The sequence below is a fragment of the Chironomus tepperi genome, unplaced genomic scaffold, assembly GCF_022539635.2.
Source record: "Chironomus tepperi strain 1889 unplaced genomic scaffold, CSIRO-AGI_Ctep_v1 contig_219, whole genome shotgun sequence".
Lineage (NCBI taxonomy): Eukaryota > Metazoa > Arthropoda > Insecta > Diptera > Chironomidae > Chironomus > Chironomus tepperi.
Window position 1 is genome coordinate 38,694 of NW_027226341.1, and position 20,657 is coordinate 59,350.

The window sequence follows — 20,657 nt, forward strand, 5'->3', positions numbered from 1 at the left end:
TGAAAGTGAAAATTTGAAAACCTGGAATCCTACTTATAAGGATTTCGTTTTGTAAGATAAACCTGGAAGTTTTGATGATCTTGGATCTTACTGGATCTTATTTAAAAAAACTGGAAAAAAGTGACCTGGATCCTACTGGATCTCGTTTTGTAAGTCTGGAAGTGACTTGGATCTTACTGGATCTCATTTAAAAAAAAAAAAGTAAAATATATACAGGAAATGGCCATATCTTAGAAACTCTACTTACCTTTAAAATATTTTCAAGTTTAATTCGTTCTGTTTTATTTTCTTCAAGCTCTTTTTCTGATTTGAGTAACTTATTGATTTGTTCCTTTAGCTGTTGCTGTAAAGATGTTTTTATGGTTTCATTTTGTTTAATCTGAAATTAAACCAACATTATTTCACAAGCTTTAAATCCCTATAAACAAAATTATTTATTTTATGTATTTTAAATTTTAAAGAAACAAAATTAACATGAAAGTAGCAAATAGTATTGGTGTTTTTAAAAAAATTAGTATTTGATAAAAACAATATCAAATTTTTGACCGTTTTAACGACAACATTTTGCAAGGAAATATCTATATATCTTGAAAAATATAAATCCAAGAGTTTAAACCCTAATAAATCCCCATAGGCGTATAATTGTAAAAAAATCGAACCTAATAAAAAAACAAAAAAAAACTTACAGCTTGCTCTTGATTTGTTATTTTATCTTCCAGATTCTTTATCTTTGTACTGTTTTGTTTATTTTCTGCAATAGCAATTTGTAAACTTGTTTCCATATCCTTCACATGGGTTGAAATCATATTTTCCTTTAGTTCTAAATAAAAATAATACAATAACTCAATATATTTTAGTTTTAGCCGTTTCGATTTCGAATTTTTTGACATTAGATTGTCGAAAATTTCCGTAAATAAAACAGCCAAATAAAATTTTTAACATTAACACAATGATCTGGATTTGAAAAAAATGTTCAAAAAGTGGAAAAATTCATTAACTTATTACTGACTTTCTAATGCAATATTGAAAATTCTAGCTTCGTCCAATTTATGTCCAAATATCTAAGCATAAATTGATGTCTAACTCGTGATAATTTACTTTGAATGTACATTGATGATTGTTTACATTTTTAGACAAAATTTGTTTAATTGAAATTTCATGTTTTCTATCAATATTTTCATTCACATCCACTGTTAAATACTTAAAATATGTTTAAACTTTATAAACATGTGTCCTAAAAGAAATGTTAATTAGTTTAAGTGAAAAAAAAATCGATGTAAAAAAATTAATTTTTTCGAGTTTTTGAAGTTAAATAAGTTACGAGTACACACGAGTACAAACGCGTAACAGGCATAAATTCAAAGAACTAACTTACATTTATGCACAAAATCTTTCTGGAGCATCCAAATCCTCCCAATGAAGAGAATTTTCACTTTGAAATTTTGTTATTTTTACTAATATGTCCATACAAAATTTTACGTGCGTAATTTTTTTCGATAAACTTTTACAAAAATTTTGCAAAAAAACGTATTTATCCTTAATGTATCGACGAAATATTTCGAGGACTAAGTCAATAGTCCATTTCCAATACATTAAAGTCCATATGCAACTTTAAATCAGCAAAAACTTTTGTTTTTGTAAAGTGTCAACCCGAATTTGTGCACATTCCAACTTTTGAACATTTTTTTCAAATCTAGATCATTGTGATATTAAGATAATTTTTTTGAAATAAATAACGGTTGTTTTTAAAAAGGCCACACTCTGCAGAGCCCTTTTTATTAAGGCTTGATAGTTGCATGTAAGTATTCGCATACAGTTTTAAGGTATTGTATATAATTGCTAAAATTTCCATGTACTTGTAAAGTGTATGCGCATACTTGCATGCAATGGATCTAAGATTTTATACTAGTATGTATAGCCTTAATAAAATAATAATGGCCTTAATTTTTTCACGCTTTTATTAAACTCATACTTATTTCGTTGTTGCACGCTTCTAAGCGAGATTGAGCATGACCAATTTCTTCTTTAAGCTTAAAATTTGTTTCTTCCATATTTTTTTTTTCATTGGAAATAAACGTCGATACAATTATACGTGTTTCCGAAATTTCATTTTCCAACTCTTCAATCATTTTCTAAAAATAAATACATGCTTTCTAAAGAAATAATTTAAAGAGATGATAGATGTATACAAACCTTTAATTGAAATTTAGTATTGGAATCGGAATATGTTTTTGGTTTTCTTTCAGGAAGTTTAACTGTTCCAGATTCTAAAAGTTTTAATTTTAATTTCAATTTCTCGTTTTCATTTTTAACTTCTTCAAAAACAAATTTCATATCTTCATTTTCCTGGCTATTAGCAACAGAACTCGATCCTTTTGTAATCTTTTTATTTGATGATTGCATCTGATTTTTTTTTATTTCTGTCAATAGCTTCTCATTTTCTTGTTCAAGACTATTAATCTTAGTGCGGAGGATATTTGTCTCTTGTTCAGTTACTTGCAATTGATGCTTTAAATTAATAATCTGTGATTCCGTTATCGATAAATCATTTTCAGAAGTTGATCTAAAAGATAAGTATAAAAATGAAATATTTACATTAGTTTTCATTACAAAAAATTTTCTATAAAGTAATAATTATGATTATTATTATTATTATTAATATTATTTTGTTTTAATTTATTATTAATAATGTTTTTCTAATTGTATTAAAGGTTCATGTAACTGGCATTTAGCATTTGATGAGAAATGAAATCCAATAATTACGTAATAATACCTTAGTCTACCCACGATGTTTTTGCTTTTATTGGTGTTTTTAATTAAGGATGATATTGAATTAACACCATCGACATCTTTAAATAAAGTTTGATTTTTCATATCTGTAGAATCATTGTTATTTATTGAATTATTAGCTCCAATTTGTTTTTTAAATGATGCAAATGGATGAATTTTTAATTTTTCATGCATTTCTTCTATTTGTCTTTTGCTTTTCTCATTTTCTTTCTCCAGCTCCTCAACTTTTCTTCTTAAAACTGCTGTTTCCTATATTAAAAAAATTGTGGATCATTATTACCTCAGCCATATCATTATTCCCGATCGGCACACATTGAAATGTTGCCACTGCGGCGACGAGGTGGCAGTATACTTAAAGCCAAGTGGCTGCCACTTGGCGAAAACAACCGGATTTTGTTATTTTCGCCAAGAGGGCAGCCACTTGGCTTTCAGTAGACTGCCACCTCGTCGCCGTAGTGGCAATTTCACTATATGCCAAACGGGATTATATCAGCCAATTTCCCTAAAGTAAATCATCCTCAATTTCGGATTATCCTCTATTGTTAAATATTTAGGTATATCATCATTTTAAGAGTTGCATTATTTTTGATTTTAGTTTATAATAATAATACAAATATAAGTGGATAGTCTAACAATGAGGATAATTTAATGTGAAATCGGTAGTTTAAACAACTTTTACGTGCATATATATCATGTGTTTGTATATCATGTAAATAAACTAAAAAAATTTTTAGTTTACAGTTGCATGCGCAATTTACATGTAATGCTAGTACTTGCATGCAATTGTTGAACCCTAATAATAAAACCTACTTGCTCATTAAGTTCAAGTTGTAACTTTAATTCTGCTGTATCTTCTTCGTCTGAAATGCCCTCATCTTTGTCGACTTCTTCCCGTCTATACAAATTTGGATTCATTTTACGAACTAAAACGAATAAAAATAATTATTAACAAAATTATAATCGTGAGAGGAAAGCAATATGAAATTTTTCCCACTCATCTATTGGAACAAATATTTAGGCTACTTGAAACATAAAAATTAGTCCAGACATATGACATATGTAGAACCATAAAGTAAGAACATTTAAAAGTTTCAAATCAACGCATAAATACTATAATTAAAGAATTTTTTATTTCAGTACAAAGTTTGAATCCCAGAAAACCGTTTTAAGAAAAATTTATTTTTATTTTGATAAAGCTCATGGATCTTGTTTGGAAGTGATCTGAATTCTACTGGATCTCGTTTTGTGGATAGAAAGTGAGCTGGATCATACTTTATCTTGTTTTTAAAGCCTGGATCCAACTGAATCTCGTTTCGTAGATCTAGAAGTGATTTATCAAACAAATACTGATCGCTACGACAAAAATGTGCTTAATTCCATCGATCAATAACACGAGGAATTTATAATTTTTTTTCATCCAAGTTGGATTGTTAAAAGCAGAATCTGGTGTGTTTTGAAAATATGTCACAGGTGAAAATGTGTTTATATGTGTGGAAAATGTGTGAATATCCACACATATCCACACATTTTTCCCTGTCACACATGAAATATGTGACATATGTGTACACATTTTGTAAAACAGAATATGTTGTAACAACCCTGCATCCAACTACAATACTAAGTAGTTGTAGTTTCAAAATTATGATAAAAAAATGTTTTGTTGGGAAATGTGTTTTCTCAAATTATTGTTTTCGTATCATAACGAAAACGAGCAACTAACATATCTGGGAGTTAAAAATTATTCGGCAAAAATAATTAATATTATTATAAAAAATAGCCATAAATAGCCATGTTTTTAGTCTCAATAACTCGGTTTGTGTGATTCGCGACACACAAATTGTGTGACTAAGTACTTTGCATTGGTATACCCTATTCCATGCAACTGTGCAGAGTTGCAAAAAAGCAAAAAGTAATTAGACAAAAACCGTCATCACGACAAAAAACCATCGTCTTAAAAGGTAACAGAATCAACATCCCAGATCGCATCGATATCGTAAATTCATTAATAAAAATTAAAATATAAGTTGTAAAATCTTGTGGAATCAAAAAATTTTTGAAAAAAAATTTTGACTTTATTGATATTCTAATGATGAAATCTTTCACAATATAAATTATTTTTCTCCTAATTTACTCGTTTTTCATTTACTACTATTAAAAGTTCTATTAGCTTCAATATACTTTAATTAACAAATTATTTTCATTTTTAAGGTCCGTTAATTATACTTTTTTTTCTTATCAATGATCAAAAAAAGTATAGGTAGGTAAGTAACGAAAATACTAATCCGTGAGAAAAAAAATTTTTGAAATCAAAATTTTGGGTTAATTAACAGCAATTTCTATCATTCGAATGCTGTTTATGATGTTAAATTAATAAATAAAATGTTAATTTAGTCTTTATGACATGTTATCATGCTATGTCCATGATTCTAATAGTTTTTTAATTAGGTTTTTATTTAGAATTCAAAAGTTTTAACATTTTCTATTGAATAAAACAATTATATTAACATTTAATATTTTAGTATTAAAATTTTGTGTGGTAAAAAGAAAGTGCAATGAGTATTTTAGTGAAATTAAAACTCATAAAGAGCATCCACAAATAAAATATAGTTCAGAATCTGGATACTACAATTGAAGAGATAATTATAGGTAACTTTTGATTGAAATTTATAAAAAAATCTTGTCTTAATGAAAATTTTCTTTTTAGGAAATAAATACCGATCTAGACTGGATGTTCGATGAAGAAAGCTGTGGAAAAGTATTAATTATTTGGATTTAGAGCATTTTTTAAAGGTAATAAAATTTAATTACTAATAATAATTCATTATATTAATTTTTTTTTGGAAAAAAAAATAAATTCATAGTGTGCTGTAGACCCAATGTAGACCCAGATTAAATCAGACATTTCATGAATACTTGGAAGTACGAAGAAATTTCGCAACAAGCCATCCAAAAGACAAAATAATTCCAATGGATTCGAAGAGAGAATTGTGTCACGTTATTCGTTTTTTTTTTTTCAAAGTATGGATACTAGCAAAGTTTAATAAAAATTTATTAAAATCAAAGAAAAAAATATTAAATTTAATAATTTTTAACGGATTTTTCAGATTTAAATATTTAGGAAATTTAATATTCTAACATTAAATTTTAATACGATTATATTAAATTTAGAATGAATTTTATCGCAAAAAATTAATACAAATGTATTAAAATTTAATATTTTTGTATTTGTATTTCTCATACAAATCTAATACAAAATATTAAATTATTTTTATCAGTGTATGAAGTTTTTGTCTAATTTTGACAATCAGAACATGCCAAAAGTTTTTGAAAATTTTTAAGTCATTTAGTTTTGTGAAAAGGATAACAAAAATTTTGAGTTTAAATATAATTATATGTTAACATACTTTTTGCTTTTGTTGCCATTTTTTTCAATTGCATTATTAACGATTCATTTTCTTCTTCAACTCTTGAAGATTTTTTTCTGAGAGCTTCAGCCTAAAGAAAGAGAAAAAAATTGATAACCATTATTAAAAAATGAGTCCCTATTAAAATAACTAATTTCAATAATTTTTACGAAGCTTCATTTTTACGAAAATATCATTTTTTCGAAAAATTCTTCAAGCCAATCTCATATAACTTTCAAATTATATCAAGCATTTTTAACTATCTTAATATTTTGAAGAACTAAGCTAGTTTAATTGTATTTAATGTGATTGACCAGTTTTGTTATAGAAAAAATTGGAAACTTGATGTATAAAATGCTCGTTATTTGAAATCCGTTATTTTAATAGGGACTCTTAAAAAATACATCTAAAACAGGGAGAAAAAAATTGATTACTTTTAATAAAAAAGTACATCTCTATCTTATGAAAGAGTCAAATTTCAAATCTCGCCTAATTTTAAACCACAAAGTTCGTTATTTTGTTAGTCTAAATTTACGTTATAAGCTACTACCCGTTAATACGCCACTGTCTTAGTAAAGAAATTGGAGTTAGGACGAGAAAACATTAATAATTTTCAAGATTTCCGTGAAAATTTTAGATTTTTTTTTTCATTTGTTTCAATTCTTTACTAAGCCACTACTCGTTATTAAGCCTTTTTTTGCGATTTTGAAAACTTTTTTCTTCCGATAAGCCACTCGGTGATTCCACCGATTAACTTTTTCACAAAAAATGATTTTTCGCTTAATTTACTCACTTTTTCACTATTTTTACTATTCTATATCATGTATTTACCCATTCACTACCGTTATATGTTATCTGTTAACTTCAATATACTTTAATTAAGGAAATATTTCTATTTTTATGCCCGTTACTTATACTTTTTTTGGAATTTGTTGTTTTTGACATTGTACAAAAGCAAAATTCAAAAAATTGATCTGGATCTTACTGGATCTTGTTTTTTAGGTCTGGAAATGACTTGAATCTTACTGGATCTTGTTTTTAGATCTGAAAGTGACCTGGATTCTACTGGATCTTTTTTTTAGTTCTGGAAGTGAACTGGATCTTACTGGATCTTGTTTTTTATATTGATTGTAATTTTTTCTTCGGGTAAGCCAATGGTTTATAACGTAAATTCAGGGTACGTAATAAGTGAACGGTAAAGAATCATAACCAAAACATATATCTAGATGCTCTTATAGAAAATAGTTGCTATTTTCAACGACTAAAAATTTGATAGTTCTACATTGTAAACAAATAAAGTAAAAAAAATATGTTACATACATTTGTTATAAAATTCTAGAATGCAATTTTACAAATGTTATTGTTCCGTACGATCGAGTAAATTTTATATTAGAGCTCGATTTACAACGGAACAGGAATCAGCAACCGCGAAAGTATGGAACCGGAACAGGTCTTTTAAAAAATTTATTTATTCGATAATTACATCAAAAAACATTAGATTAGTTACTTTATATACATTGTTCTCTTCGTTGTATATATAACAAAAGTATATTTTGATAGGAAATAATAGAGGTCTAAGCCGGGTTTTTCGGCTAAAATTATTTTTGCCAGTATAAAGTCATCTACAAACTGATGTTACCTATTAAAACTGTACTTTATGTGAAATATTAGGATTCTATAACAAGCTCGGAACTGCGCTAGCCGTTTTCTTAGCCGATCGGCTAAAAATCGGCTAAACAATCACTTAAAGCTGAATTTAGGGCTTAATAGAACCATAGTGTGGCCGTCTCAAATTCGAATTCTTCGACATTTGATTGTCGAAGAAATTAGAACTCAACTTATTTTAAAATATAAATTTACGTTATGAAGAAAAGTATAAGTAACGGTCAAAAAAATTTGAATTTTATCGACAAAAATATTTTTTTTGAAAAAAATTAACAGTAGTTTTTGAGAAAGCCACACTCTGAATAGAACTTTGAGCTTAGCAAATCGGTAATTCCACCGATTGGTTGAATTTTGAAAATGTTTACTTGTATAATCCGTGTTCTTTAAAATTTCATCATTGCCAAAATGACATTTAATTAAGTTGACACTTCAAGAATACCTGATAAACATCTTTATTTACTTGCTTAATATCATAAACAGCATTCTAATCATAAGAATTGCTGTTAATTAAGTTAAAATTTTGATTTTAAAAATTTGTTTTCACACGGATTAGGAATTTCGTTACTTATACTTTTTTTCAACATTGAGAATTTTTAATAATTTTAGCTTAATAGCTTGATGCTGATTACAAATAAGCACAATTTAAGATGCATTAGTAAAGGAACCATCGTTTAGACCACCAAAGAAGCTGTAAAAGTGTTTAAATAGTCTGAATTTTGCTTTTGAATGATGTCAAAAACAACAAATTCCAAAAAAAAAGTATAAGTAACGGGCATAAAAACGGCAATATTTCCTTAACTAATGTATATTAAAGTTATAATATAATTTATAACGGTAGAAAATGCTATTGGTGCCCACTATTGGTACTTGACCTCAAATTTCTCAAAAACTTTCTTCAAAATGTACTAAAAATTAAAACAATCAAATCATATGGAAGTAGTAAGTATTATTTAGTATTCAAAAACACACAAAAAAAAAAGCTTGTGGAAAGTAGTTATTGATGAAAAACAGTCTGTTTTCTGTTTTTGAATTTTGAAAACTGTTTTTCTGTTTTAAAAAAAGGTTTAAATATTTATGCCTATTCGTAATATAAAAAAAGAAAAACGTACTTCTTCTTCCGCAAACTTTAATTGCTCTCTTAAATCAGCTTCTCTTTCAGCTGAATCTTGTAAATCCCTTAAGAGTTGTATTGGGTCTTCTTGACTTCCACCACGAGTCAGTGATTCTCTTGAAAATTTACTTCCACTATCTGAATTTGACTTCCCTATTTTGCCCAAATTTGGTGGTTTTTTACTATTAAGTTGTTCAGATTCAATTTGATGTTTTCTTGCATTATCATTTGCTAATTTAAGTTCATCTTCTAATTGTTTAATTCTCAAGATCATTTCCGAGTTCGTTTGATTACCTTTTGTTTGTATTTCATTTTCAAGTTGTTCCATTTTACGCTCTGACTTTTTTAATTTAAAAGAAAGTATTCGACAATTTTTCGTTGTTTGTTCTAATTCTTTTTTAACTGTTACATACTCATCAGCTTGCTCTTCTCTAAAGTTATCTTGTAATTCGTCCATTTCTGATTCCATATTTTTTAATTCTCGTTTCATATCCTCATTTTCATCCATTAATGCTTCACACATTCTTTCTGCTTGTTCTAATTTATTTCGTAACGTTTCTTCAACTGTTTTTGATTGATCATTTTTCTTTTCAAACATTTCTTTTAATTTACGACTTAGTTCTTTTTTATCATCCTGTAATACTTCTATTTGTTGTTTCATTTCATTTACTTTTTGTTGCAACTTAAATGCTTCTGTCGCTGCTGATCTATTTGAAGTGGTATCAATAGATGCAAGACGTCGTAAGAGAATATCAGATTTTTCTCTTTCTGCTCGTTCACATCGTGCCTTAATTTTTTCTAATTCACATTTTAGTGAGCAATTTTCTTCTTTTAATTCACTTTGTTCTGTTTCTATTAATTTCGAATTGGTAGGTTCTATTGAAACAGAAATGGTATCTTGAAGAAGTTTTGGGGATGAGTTTTGTTTCATACTATTGTCTTTTCCTTTAACTAATAAATGGAAATCTTTTTTAACGTTTGCACAGGAATCTGATAAAGTTTTTGCAACGGCCATTTGTTTTTTTGGTAAAGGTCTTGGAGGTAGATTTGCTCGTGAAGGTTGATTATCATGAATATTAAGTGTTGCTAAGCTTACATTCTTGTTTATATGTATTTTATCAGGAAATTTTTCATTTATGTTTTCATTGCTGAAAATCAAATTAAATTATTGTAATTATATAGTATATAGTATATAGTATTACAAGGTCATTCCGGTCTATTTGGAATATCAAATTGAGATTTTGTTATGTTTATTACGTTATCAAAAAAAAAAAAGGTTTTTTTTCAAATAGGTAGCTTAATGATGCACAATGTTTGGTCGCTCGCGATAATGACCTAGATTTGAAAAAAAAATTACACAAGTACTCGTTCTTATCGAGTTACTTCAGCGCATTTTTGTCCCAACGATCAGTAATTGATTTTTAGGTCAGTTCCCTGTCTATAGAACAAGATCCAGTAGGATCCATATAATTTCCAGATCTAAAAAAACAAGATCCAGTAGGATCGATATAACTTCCAGACCCACAAAAACAAGATCCAGTAGGATCCAGGTCACTTCCAGATCCACAAAACAACATCCAGTAGGATCCAGTTCACTTCCAGACCCACAAAAACAAGATCCAGTAGGATCCAGGTCACTTCCAGATCTACAAAACAACATCCAGTAGGATCCAGGTCACTTCCAGACCAACAAAACAAGATCCATTAGGATCCAGGTCACTTCCAGATCCACAAAACAACATCCAGTTAATTCTAAGTCACCATACTTGGAATTTAAGAATTTCATAATCTAAAGGATTTTCATAATTTGAAAGTTTTAAATGCCCGGCGCCGCAATAACTTTATAGAACTGATCTTTTAAAACCATTCCGAGCTCTCTACGATGTCTAGTTTTCGAGATCTCGCGTTCCAGCCGACCGACCGACCGACCGAACAAAAGACACTTTCGAAAAATTTTCAAAAATGCGCTAAAAATTGTTTAAAAGTTGACTGTTTACAAATTTGGGTCACTAAAAAGTTACCCAAAAAAACGAATTTCTAGCCCACCCTCCCCGCTCGTTACAAAATATCCATGCAAAAAGAGAATTTTTTTGTTTAGGCTGTTTCAAAATCCTAGACGCCCTTAATCGAATTTTTACTAACGTTTTATGTCATCTAGTCCTTTAATTTTAAGTTAAAAAATATTTCCATTTTAAAAAAGTACTGTCCCGTTATTTAAGTACTCCCGGTATTTTTTTTTTGGAATTTGTTGTTTATAGTCGACATCATTTTTCGAAAATATAGACTTTTCAAACAATTTTAAAGCTTTTGGTAGTCTAATCGATGGTTCCTTATAAACATCTTATGTTGTTTATTAGGGCTCAAAACCAAGCTATTAAGCTAAAATTATTAAAAATTCTCATTGTTGAAAAAAGTATAAGTAACAAAATTCCTAATCCGCGGGAAAACAAATTTTTAAAATCAAAATTATAACTTAATTAACAGCAATTGCTTTGATTAGAATGCTGTTTATGATGTTGAGTGAGTAAATAAAGATGTTTATCTGGTATTCATTGAAGTGTCAACTGAATTAAATGTCATTTTGGAAATGATTAAATTTTAAAGAACACGGATTATTCAAGTAAAAATTTTCAAAATTCAACCAATCGGTGGAATCACCGACTAAAAAGTTACCCAAAAAAACGAATTTCTAGCCCACCCTCCCCGCTCGTTACAAAATATCCATGCAAAAAGAGAATTTTTTTTTTAGGCTGTTTCAAAATCCTAGACGCCCTTAATAAGCGGCTTAATAAGTGAACGGTCCTTAAAACTTTATAGAAAAAAAAAGTTTTTGTTAAAAAAGTACTCGAAACATCATATCAAGTTAAGTATCTCATATTAAGTTTTGAGTACTCGAAACATCATATCCACACAATCATGATAAATACTTTTGTTTTTCAAAATATTTTTAAACGTCTACCCCAATATATATATATATGTGGTCATACAAAAAAGTGACCGTTAAATTTTTGAAAACTACCAACACTATTAAGTGTATTTTACACGGAGAACAATGGAAAATTGTGATGGTGTTAGTTTTGTTTGGAGCGAAGTTTGTCTGTATGACCACATATATAAATTGGTCTACCCAATATATATATATAGGGTTTCTGAAAAACCGCACTTTCTCAAAACCGCGGTTTTGCGGTTTTCCAAAATTTCAAAAACCGCGGTTTTGCGGTTTTCAATTTTCATACAAAAGCATGAAATTTTTGGAAAAAATTGAAAAGTTGATTTTTATGCATAAAAGAATTAAAATTGTCTATTTTTCTTCCTATTTTATTAAGATTCAGTTTCAAATTGCTTGATAAAATAGTTTAAAAAATTATTTATTGTACAAACTTTTGAAATTCAAATTATTTTTACCAGGTTTGCATTTTCATTTCAGTCCAGATTTTCAATATAACATTTAATTGAAACTTATTTTTCAAAAATATCTTCAAAATTTACTTTTTGTGGATTTAAGTTCTATTTTTCCATACAAAGTTCTAAAACCGATTTTTACTTTCAGAAACCGCGGTTTTTAAAAAACCGCATTTTGGGTCAAAAAGTGTGGTTTTGCGGTTTTCAAAAATCGCTTTCAGAAACCCTATATAAATATATTTATATATATACAATTTCAAACTTTTTTCATTTACTAACAAATTTTTATTGATAAATTTCTTTGTAAAAAAGTTCAAAAATGAACAAATATGACATTTACAGAATAGTTAGATGTATTAAATGTAATAAAAATTCATTTTTGATTGTTTTTCAACAAAATTTTATCAGTCAGAAATTCTGACTTCCCGAAATCCCGGTCCCGAAATTTTTCCGGGACCGGGACGGGATCGGGACGGGACCGGGAAATCCCGGGATTTCCCGAAAAAAAATTTGTGCTAATAAGTACAATATTTTAATGTTTTTTCAGTGTTTTTAAGCTTAATGTGTATTGTCAAAAATTTAATGTGGATTTAAATTTTTAAACTCTTGAACCTGACTAGTTTTAAATGATTTTAAAATTGAATAACACTACAAAATTCTGAGTTTAACTATCATATTAACCGTTTATATGATTATGAAGAATCAAATCTTAGTTATTTATGAGAGATAATCTCTAATATTTGCAATCAATTTAAAAAGAATTGAACCTTTAAATTTTTGAAAACCCTTAAATTAGATGGAAATCGATAATTTTATTTAAAAGGGTTTGTTTGATTTGGGTTTATAATATTTGCTACTGCATTTCAGAACAAAAATCAGAAGACCAAAATAAATTTGAAATTTTTACTCAAAAATATTCAAAATACGAATTTATAGCTCCATATTTCTCATGTTTTTTGATAAAATTATATAATCTATTTTGATTTTTTAATTCTTGATAACAAATTAAACGTCATTTAATTTTAATCATTTTATTTTGTTAAGAGTTTATAAGAATTTTTGTTAACCTGGTCCCGCGGGACTAGTCCCGGAAGATTTTCGGGACTTGGGACGGGACCGGGACGGGACAGTCCCGGGATTTCCCGGTCCCGGTCCCGGTATCGGGAAAGCATAGTCAGAATGCGTTTTTTTCTTAACGGTTTTTCAAAATTTGAAAATTATATTAAATTTGTATGAAAAGAAATTTTTCGTAAAAATGAGTCATTCGCAAAAATGAGCATTTCGTAAAATTAAGACAATATTTATATATGTGGTCACACAGACAAACTTCGCCCCAAAATCGCCCCAAACAAAACTAACACCATCACAATTTTCCATTGTTCTCCGTGTAAAATACACATAATAGTGTTGGTAATTTTCAAAAATTTACCGGTCACTTTTTTGTATGACCACATATATATGGGTGTAGGACATTTGCCCACTGACACTTGCCCACTGGTACATTAGCCCACTGACATTAGCCCACTGACATTAGCCCACTGGTACATTAGCCCACTGGTACATGCCCATTTGTTCATTTTTTAGCCCACCGTTTTTTTGCCCAAAAGGTACATTAGACCGTACAATGTCCATTGGTATTTATTATTTTACATATGCCCACTGATGCATATTCCCACCGGTACATATTTGGTACATATGCCCATTGGTATCATGCCCAGATTTTTTGAACTGGTACATATGCCCACTGGTTCATATGCCCACTAGTGGAAAAATTTAAAAATTCAAGTTTTTTAAATACTTTTTTTCTGTTAAAGTATCTTATATTATTTTTTTTAGGTAAAATATCAAATCACATTTTCTTAGATGTATTAATCATTAGCTTCTGCCCATACATTTTTGGCTTTTCTCATAGTCTTTTGGCTGATACAAGGCGTTCATCAATGAAGCTTTCTATATGTCTAGCAAAAGTCCATTCTTATTTTAAGGTTGACGTAATTTGACAGAAACATTTAGCCCTTTAGACAAGGTAGTTCCTTTGATCATTCGGAGCCAATGAACTCCTTCAATGTTAAGCAAGTTTCTTGTTGGTCAGAATAGGTAAATTCCTACTTTCAATAACATGAATTTGGAGAAGTTTATTCTGTTTGGTCACAAAAGCAGTTTATTTATAAAGGATATACATCATATAACTAGATGTTCTTCTTGAAGATAAATAAAATCAGACTATTTCTGCAGAAAATTTGAATTTTATGAAGAAAAAAGCTACTGATCCAGTAAGAAAGTATAGATTTATGCAGCGTATGTCACTTTCAGTTTATGCTAACAAAGGCATAAATCTATCACAGACATTAGCTATTGATAAGCAACAAATTTGCAAGAGCTTGCCTAGTGAAAATCAATACCTAGGCAAAGGCACTACCTAGCCAATCACAATAGTTTTTTCCTCAAAGCACTGCTTATGATAAGAATACCTTTGTAGGCAAAGGCAAAAACTATTGCCTTTGGCTTGGCAGTGCCTTTGAATTGGTTTTCGCTATAAAGGCTACAAGAAGGCAAATGTTTTGTCTATCAAAAGCTAGTGCCAAGACAAAGTTAAAAGCTCCCATGATAGAGCTAGGCACATTTCCACAGATACCTATCTTACAGCTCTAGATTTATGTATTGAGAATAGGCACAGTATCCAGTCATCTAGAAAATCATGATATATTTTTTAAAAATATATCATATATTTTTTATTTTTTAAAAAATATATAATATAGACACCTAAACAAAAAAATAAATAAATATAAAAAAATATTTTTTCAAATTTTTTCCACTAGCTATCATATGAACCAATGGGCATATGTACCAGTGGGCTTATGTACCAGTGGGCATATGTACCGGTGGGCTTATGTACCAGTGGGCATATGTACCGGTGGGCTTATGTAAAAATGGGCACATGTACCGGTGGGCATATGCATCAGTGGGCATATGTACCAGTGGGCTTATGTACCAATGGGCATATGTACCGGTGGGCTAATGTACCAGTGGGCAAATGTACCGGTGGGCTTATGTACCAGTGGGCATTTGTACCAGTGGGCTAATGTACCAGTGGGAAAATGTCAGTGGGCTAATGTACCAGTGGGAAAATGTCAGTGGGCTAATGAACAGTGGGCAAATGTACAGTGGGATTTTGTCGGTAACCCCATATATATATATATATATATATATGGATATTTCCATATGGAAAAATTTTCCAAAATTTTTGTCTTTGAATTAATTTTTCTCAAAATTAGAGAAGTTTTTAGTTGTTTTGTTTGCACAAGCCTATGTTTAAAGTTGAGATCTATCGTATTGTCTAATTCTCCAATGTTGTTATAGCTTAATTAATGAGAAATTTTCATTTTTAATGCCCGTTGCTTGGATACACAGGATTGAATTTTTACTTTTGGAGTAGAAATTTCAACCTTCTAAGTTTTACAAAACTTTACCATCCTTATATCATGTAATTTTCCATTTTTTATAACTCTCGTCAGACTCAAAAACACAATTAATTAAAATTGAGATTTTATGAAATTTTTTTCAAATCCGCAAAAATGTACTGAATTTACCGGTTTTTGCTTTAATTATAGCTTGATTAGGAAAATTGATGACAACGAAATCATTAACTAGCTTAAAAAAGATATGTAGTGTTTCTGATATTATTTGATTAAAAGCTTAACGAATCAAATTTTCTAAAAACGACAACATTAGAGACAAGTTTAATAAACGGAATTCAATCGGTGGAAATTCATATACTAATTAACATAACTTTTTCTACACACAGTAACAAAGTTTAGGCATATTTATTGCATTTAGCAGAATTTAGTAAAAACATTATTAGAAATTTCAATCAATCAAATTTGTTCATTTTTTAGCGCTTTTTTTTTTTTTTTCAAAAAGGAGCTTAGAGTAAACAATCCAATTTTTCTGGTATTGACATTATTTTGGAAAAACTATTTTACACGGCTTCTAACTTCCAGAAAGGTAAATAAATTATGTAAGAATGCTATAAAAATGATATATGTTTAGTTTTTTGAAGCTGCTATTATGCTATAACTAAGTTTTTATGATCCAAAAATATACCCTAAAAATTCAAGTTTTTAATATATTTTCAATTAAATATTTTCTTATCTATTTATCACTGATTCTTTTAGGTAGAGGACAAAAACAAATCATACATTTTCAAATTAAGTAGTATTAAACAGTAAAATGTAATTAGTTAACCAACAGAAACACATTTAAAATATGGGTGTTTCTTTGAATAAATTTTTTCAAAATTTTCGACTTTGAATTAATTTTTCTCATAATCTGGCAATTTTATAGCTCCATTCTTATTATACACTTACGGGATTTGTGCAGATCTTTATTTATGTACAATTATTTTTTACGATCATGATTTATTTAATTAAATATTTCAATTTTTATGCCGGATTCTCGGAATCAAAATATCAAATTCCGACTTTCAGCAACATGAATTTTATGCACTTTATTCTACTTGTCACTATAGTTGAGTTGATATTTCTAGTGTTATACACCTATAACTATCGTTTGTTGCTCTTTAAACGCTCCAAAAATCCTTAATTAAAGAGAAAAATTGAAATTTTATTGATTCCGAGAAACTTTTTTCCTAATCCGTGAGAAAATTTATTTTTTGATTTTATGTTTTTGCAGGAATTATAGACTAACAATACAAAATAAAGACAGATTGAGATTTTATAATTAATATTTTAACGAAATTAACAATTTGTTAATTTGTTTAATAGGTTAAAAAAAAATTTTTTTATGAAGCAAATTTTGTAGTTTTTGAGACACGAATTAGACGAATTTGACTTATCTAGAGAATCACCCATATGTAAAAATTGAATGTAATTTTTGTGGTATTTTTTCTAAGAGACTTTTTGGACCTTAAGGTTGATGCTCCTCTATCTGATTTAAAATTTATAAGTTCGTTTAATTTTTATTAGATAATTTATCATTTTCCACGTAGGTACTTTCCAAGCTAAGTTGAATATAAGTCTGATAATAAATTCAGCTAATATTCTTGAAGAATTATGCTAGAAATTCTCATTTTATTACTGACACAAGAAATAGTTTTTTTTTCTGATACATTCATTGATCTGGATGCTACTGGATCTCGTTCTGTGGGTTAAGAAGTGACATGGATCCTACTGGATCTTGCACTCATAGAAAAAAGTTAATAACTTTTACTAAAAATGTATGAAAATTTTTAATAAAAGTTAATAAATATACATCTTACTAACTTTTATTAAAATTTAATAAAAATTATTAAAAAATTTTGTTGTCATAAAATTTTAATAACTTTTTTACTAAATTTTAATAATAAGTTAGTAAGATGTATTTTTATTAATTTTTATTAAATTTGTTCGAAAGTTTTAGTAAAAAATTAGTAAAATTTTGTAAGAAAGTTTTCCAAAAAAAAAATGCTGTTTACTGTGGTTTGCAAACATTAGTGAGCTTTTGGGGTCATAACTGAGATCAGTTCTCATGGTTCATGAAAGAAGGGAACATTTGACACCATATGTGTCGCATAAGGGAATTAACATTTTATATGACTTTATATGGGAATTATCATCATACTTGTAACAGTCATTTCTGCATAGGTTTATGAAGTATATAAAAGTATTGAAACCTTACGAATTTTGTATTTTCTGATAAGAAACCTATAACAGCACAAAATGCTGAAAAACTTTAGTAACTTTTATTAAATTTTAATAAAAGTTTTTTAAAATTTAATAATTTTTTTTAAAATTTTAATTTTAAAACTTTTTAAAATTTAGCAATTTTTTACTAAAACCTTTATCAATAACGTTTTAATAACAAATTATTAAATTTTTTTCTAAGAGCATGCTTAATGGACCAGGAAGTGACTTATTAATCAATTAAAGATCGCTGGGACAAAATGCGCTTAAGTCCCTCGATTAACAACACGAGGACTTTTGTAATTTTTTAACAATGCTAAAATTTAAATAAATTCTGCGTACCCTGAATTTACGTTATAAGCCACTACCCGTTACTAAACCACTAGCTTAGTAAAGAAATTTGATTCTGGAAAAATTTTTGTATCCGTTAATTAGCCACTACCAAAAGTCATTAATTAAACTATATAAAATAATTTTTCCGATTTTAAAGCAGCTAGGTGCCTTGCTAGTCAAATAAGTAAGATCAAGTCTAGATCAAGTCTAATTTGAAATTCTGGGCAACGTTGGATTAAGGAACGGGTCATAAACTTGAAGTGTAGCGAGACACAAAGGGACGAGAAGAATGGAATGTGGATAGAACGAGCCTGGAAAGTATCACGTAATATGCTAAATAGCCGCCGAAATGAGAGCCTAAATTTATTCGAAATCTAGATTTGAAAAATTGTTTATTTGATCCTGCATATCAATGTGTCTTAAAAAAAAAATACTGTGTACCAAAAATTCAATTGTAATGATATTAACAATCAGTAAGGAAATTTTCAATTTTCTTCATTTGTATACATTTCTTTACTAAGCCACTACTCGTTATTAAGCCTTTTTACGATTTTGAAAACTTTTTACTTCCGATAAGCCACTATCTTATAACGTTAGTTCAGGGTAGGCATAAAACCAATATTTATATATGTGATCATGCAGACAAATTTCGCCCCAAACAAAACTAACACCATCACAATTTTCCATTGTTCTCCGTGTAAAATACTAATGACGGTCACTTTTTCATATGATCACATATACATATATTGGCATGAAACATTTTATTTTTTATGTGGACCAGAAATATTTTTTCTATGTATTTAATTTATAATTTTTACCTTTCTGCAGATGAACTTTCCTTATTAGAAGATATTTCTCGTTCCAAACTTCCTTGTCTTTTTATCAACTGCATTTTTCTAACTCTTTCAGCTAATGAATCAGTCTTATTGATTGTTATCACCTCTTCATTTTTATCAATAGATTTTTCCGGAATAGTTTTAATTGTAAGTTTTTGCTGAGAAGCAGATGATGAAGATGGTCTCTTAATTGTAAATGATTCTTCAACATTTTCCAAATTTGCTGTGTTTCGTCTTCTAACAGGAATTTGCACGTTTACAATAATTTCTTCATTTGCTGAGGATTTTAAACTTTTTTGCGATTCATCTAAATCAGGAGTTGACGTCCAAGAACTTGGTCTTTGCCGTATTCTTAATGGTGCAGTTACTTCAATAATATTATTTTCTACTTGTGAAGATAAATTTGAAGTTGACGTCCAGCTACGTATAGTTTTCTCGAAGGAATCTTTATTAAGACTAGGGGTTGAAGATGCTAAAATGCGTCATGATTTTTGTAATATTTAATTCGTACGTCTTCCATACATTAGTATAATTTACACTCACCTATTTCATCGCCACGTCTAGATCCATGTTCCTTGTAATCTCGAAAGCACCGTTTGCATCTTGTAGGCCACCTCACTTGAGGATGAAATCCCAGCGGACATAATTGATCTCCACTTTTCGATACAGAATATAAGTGGCTCATTTTACAATTTTAAATTTGAAGCTTAATTTTACACTGATTTTAATTTATTTTTTACATGCTTTTGTTTTCAATATCTTTTTTTAGGTCAGATTTTTAGGCATTGTCTTAATTATTATAATATTACTTTTATTATTATTAACACCTTATAAGTTGTTGATCAAAATGTTCATGCGGAACTTTATAAACAGTAGAGAAGTCTTCTATTAAGAAAAGTTGGATTGATAATATTAATCGAAAGCCGCGACATTAATAATTTATAATAATGAGATATTTCAATGTAATAAAAATTATTATTTTTTTTTTTTTTTTTTTTTAAAAAATAAAGAATCATATTATATCCAACACAAAAAAATGTGGAACATATACATATTACTTGCGTAACAATAAATATATGAACATATGAACTGTTTTAAATATACCTTGAAGCTATAAATAAGTTTTTCACTTTTCTTTTGTGTGCGAAAATATTTTGATGAATTTTTAAAATAATACAATATTCAATAAATATATAGCAAAAAAAGAAGGTACGTTTTTCACTTTTAAAAACCAAATAAGTTAGAACTATCGAAAAGAAATCACTATTTAAGCATGGAAAATCTATTTAAAAATTCCAATGTCTAATTTTAGATATATTTAAATTTTCTTTAAATTAAACATACTTTTGTTACTACACGTTCAAAACCCGCACAGAGACTGAATATTGAGAATTGCTTGAAAATCTTTTGAAAAGCATTCTCTATATTTTCTTCA

General features: G+C 28.4%; 1 protein-coding gene across 2 annotated transcripts in view; it reads right to left on the reverse strand.

Moving 5' to 3' along the window:
- Positions 1 to 20,583, reverse strand: part of LOC139090506 (early endosome antigen 1) — a 30,013-nt gene extending 9,430 nt beyond the window's left edge. The window contains exons 1-11 of one of the 2 annotated variants that reach the window (XM_070640223.1): positions 20,567 to 20,583; positions 19,766 to 20,107; positions 19,205 to 19,694; positions 8,969 to 10,118; positions 6,195 to 6,285; positions 3,601 to 3,713; positions 2,774 to 3,039; positions 2,194 to 2,563; positions 1,973 to 2,132; positions 687 to 820; positions 248 to 379 (exon numbers count right to left, since the gene is read on the reverse strand). In XM_070640223.1, coding sequence (XP_070496324.1) covers positions 248 to 379; positions 687 to 820; positions 1,973 to 2,132; positions 2,194 to 2,563; positions 2,774 to 3,039; positions 3,601 to 3,713; positions 6,195 to 6,285; positions 8,969 to 10,118; positions 19,205 to 19,694; positions 19,766 to 19,907 — 3,048 coding nt within the window. In that variant the 5' untranslated portion in view covers positions 19,908 to 20,107; positions 20,567 to 20,583. Of the gene's footprint in view, positions 1 to 247; positions 380 to 686; positions 821 to 1,972; positions 2,133 to 2,193; positions 2,564 to 2,773; positions 3,040 to 3,600; positions 3,714 to 6,194; positions 6,286 to 8,968; positions 10,119 to 19,204; positions 19,695 to 19,765; positions 20,108 to 20,326; positions 20,469 to 20,566 lie in introns of those variants that run through there. The other variant, XM_070640222.1, reaches the window with a different exon arrangement.
- Between the last annotated feature and the right edge of the window lie 74 nt (positions 20,584 to 20,657).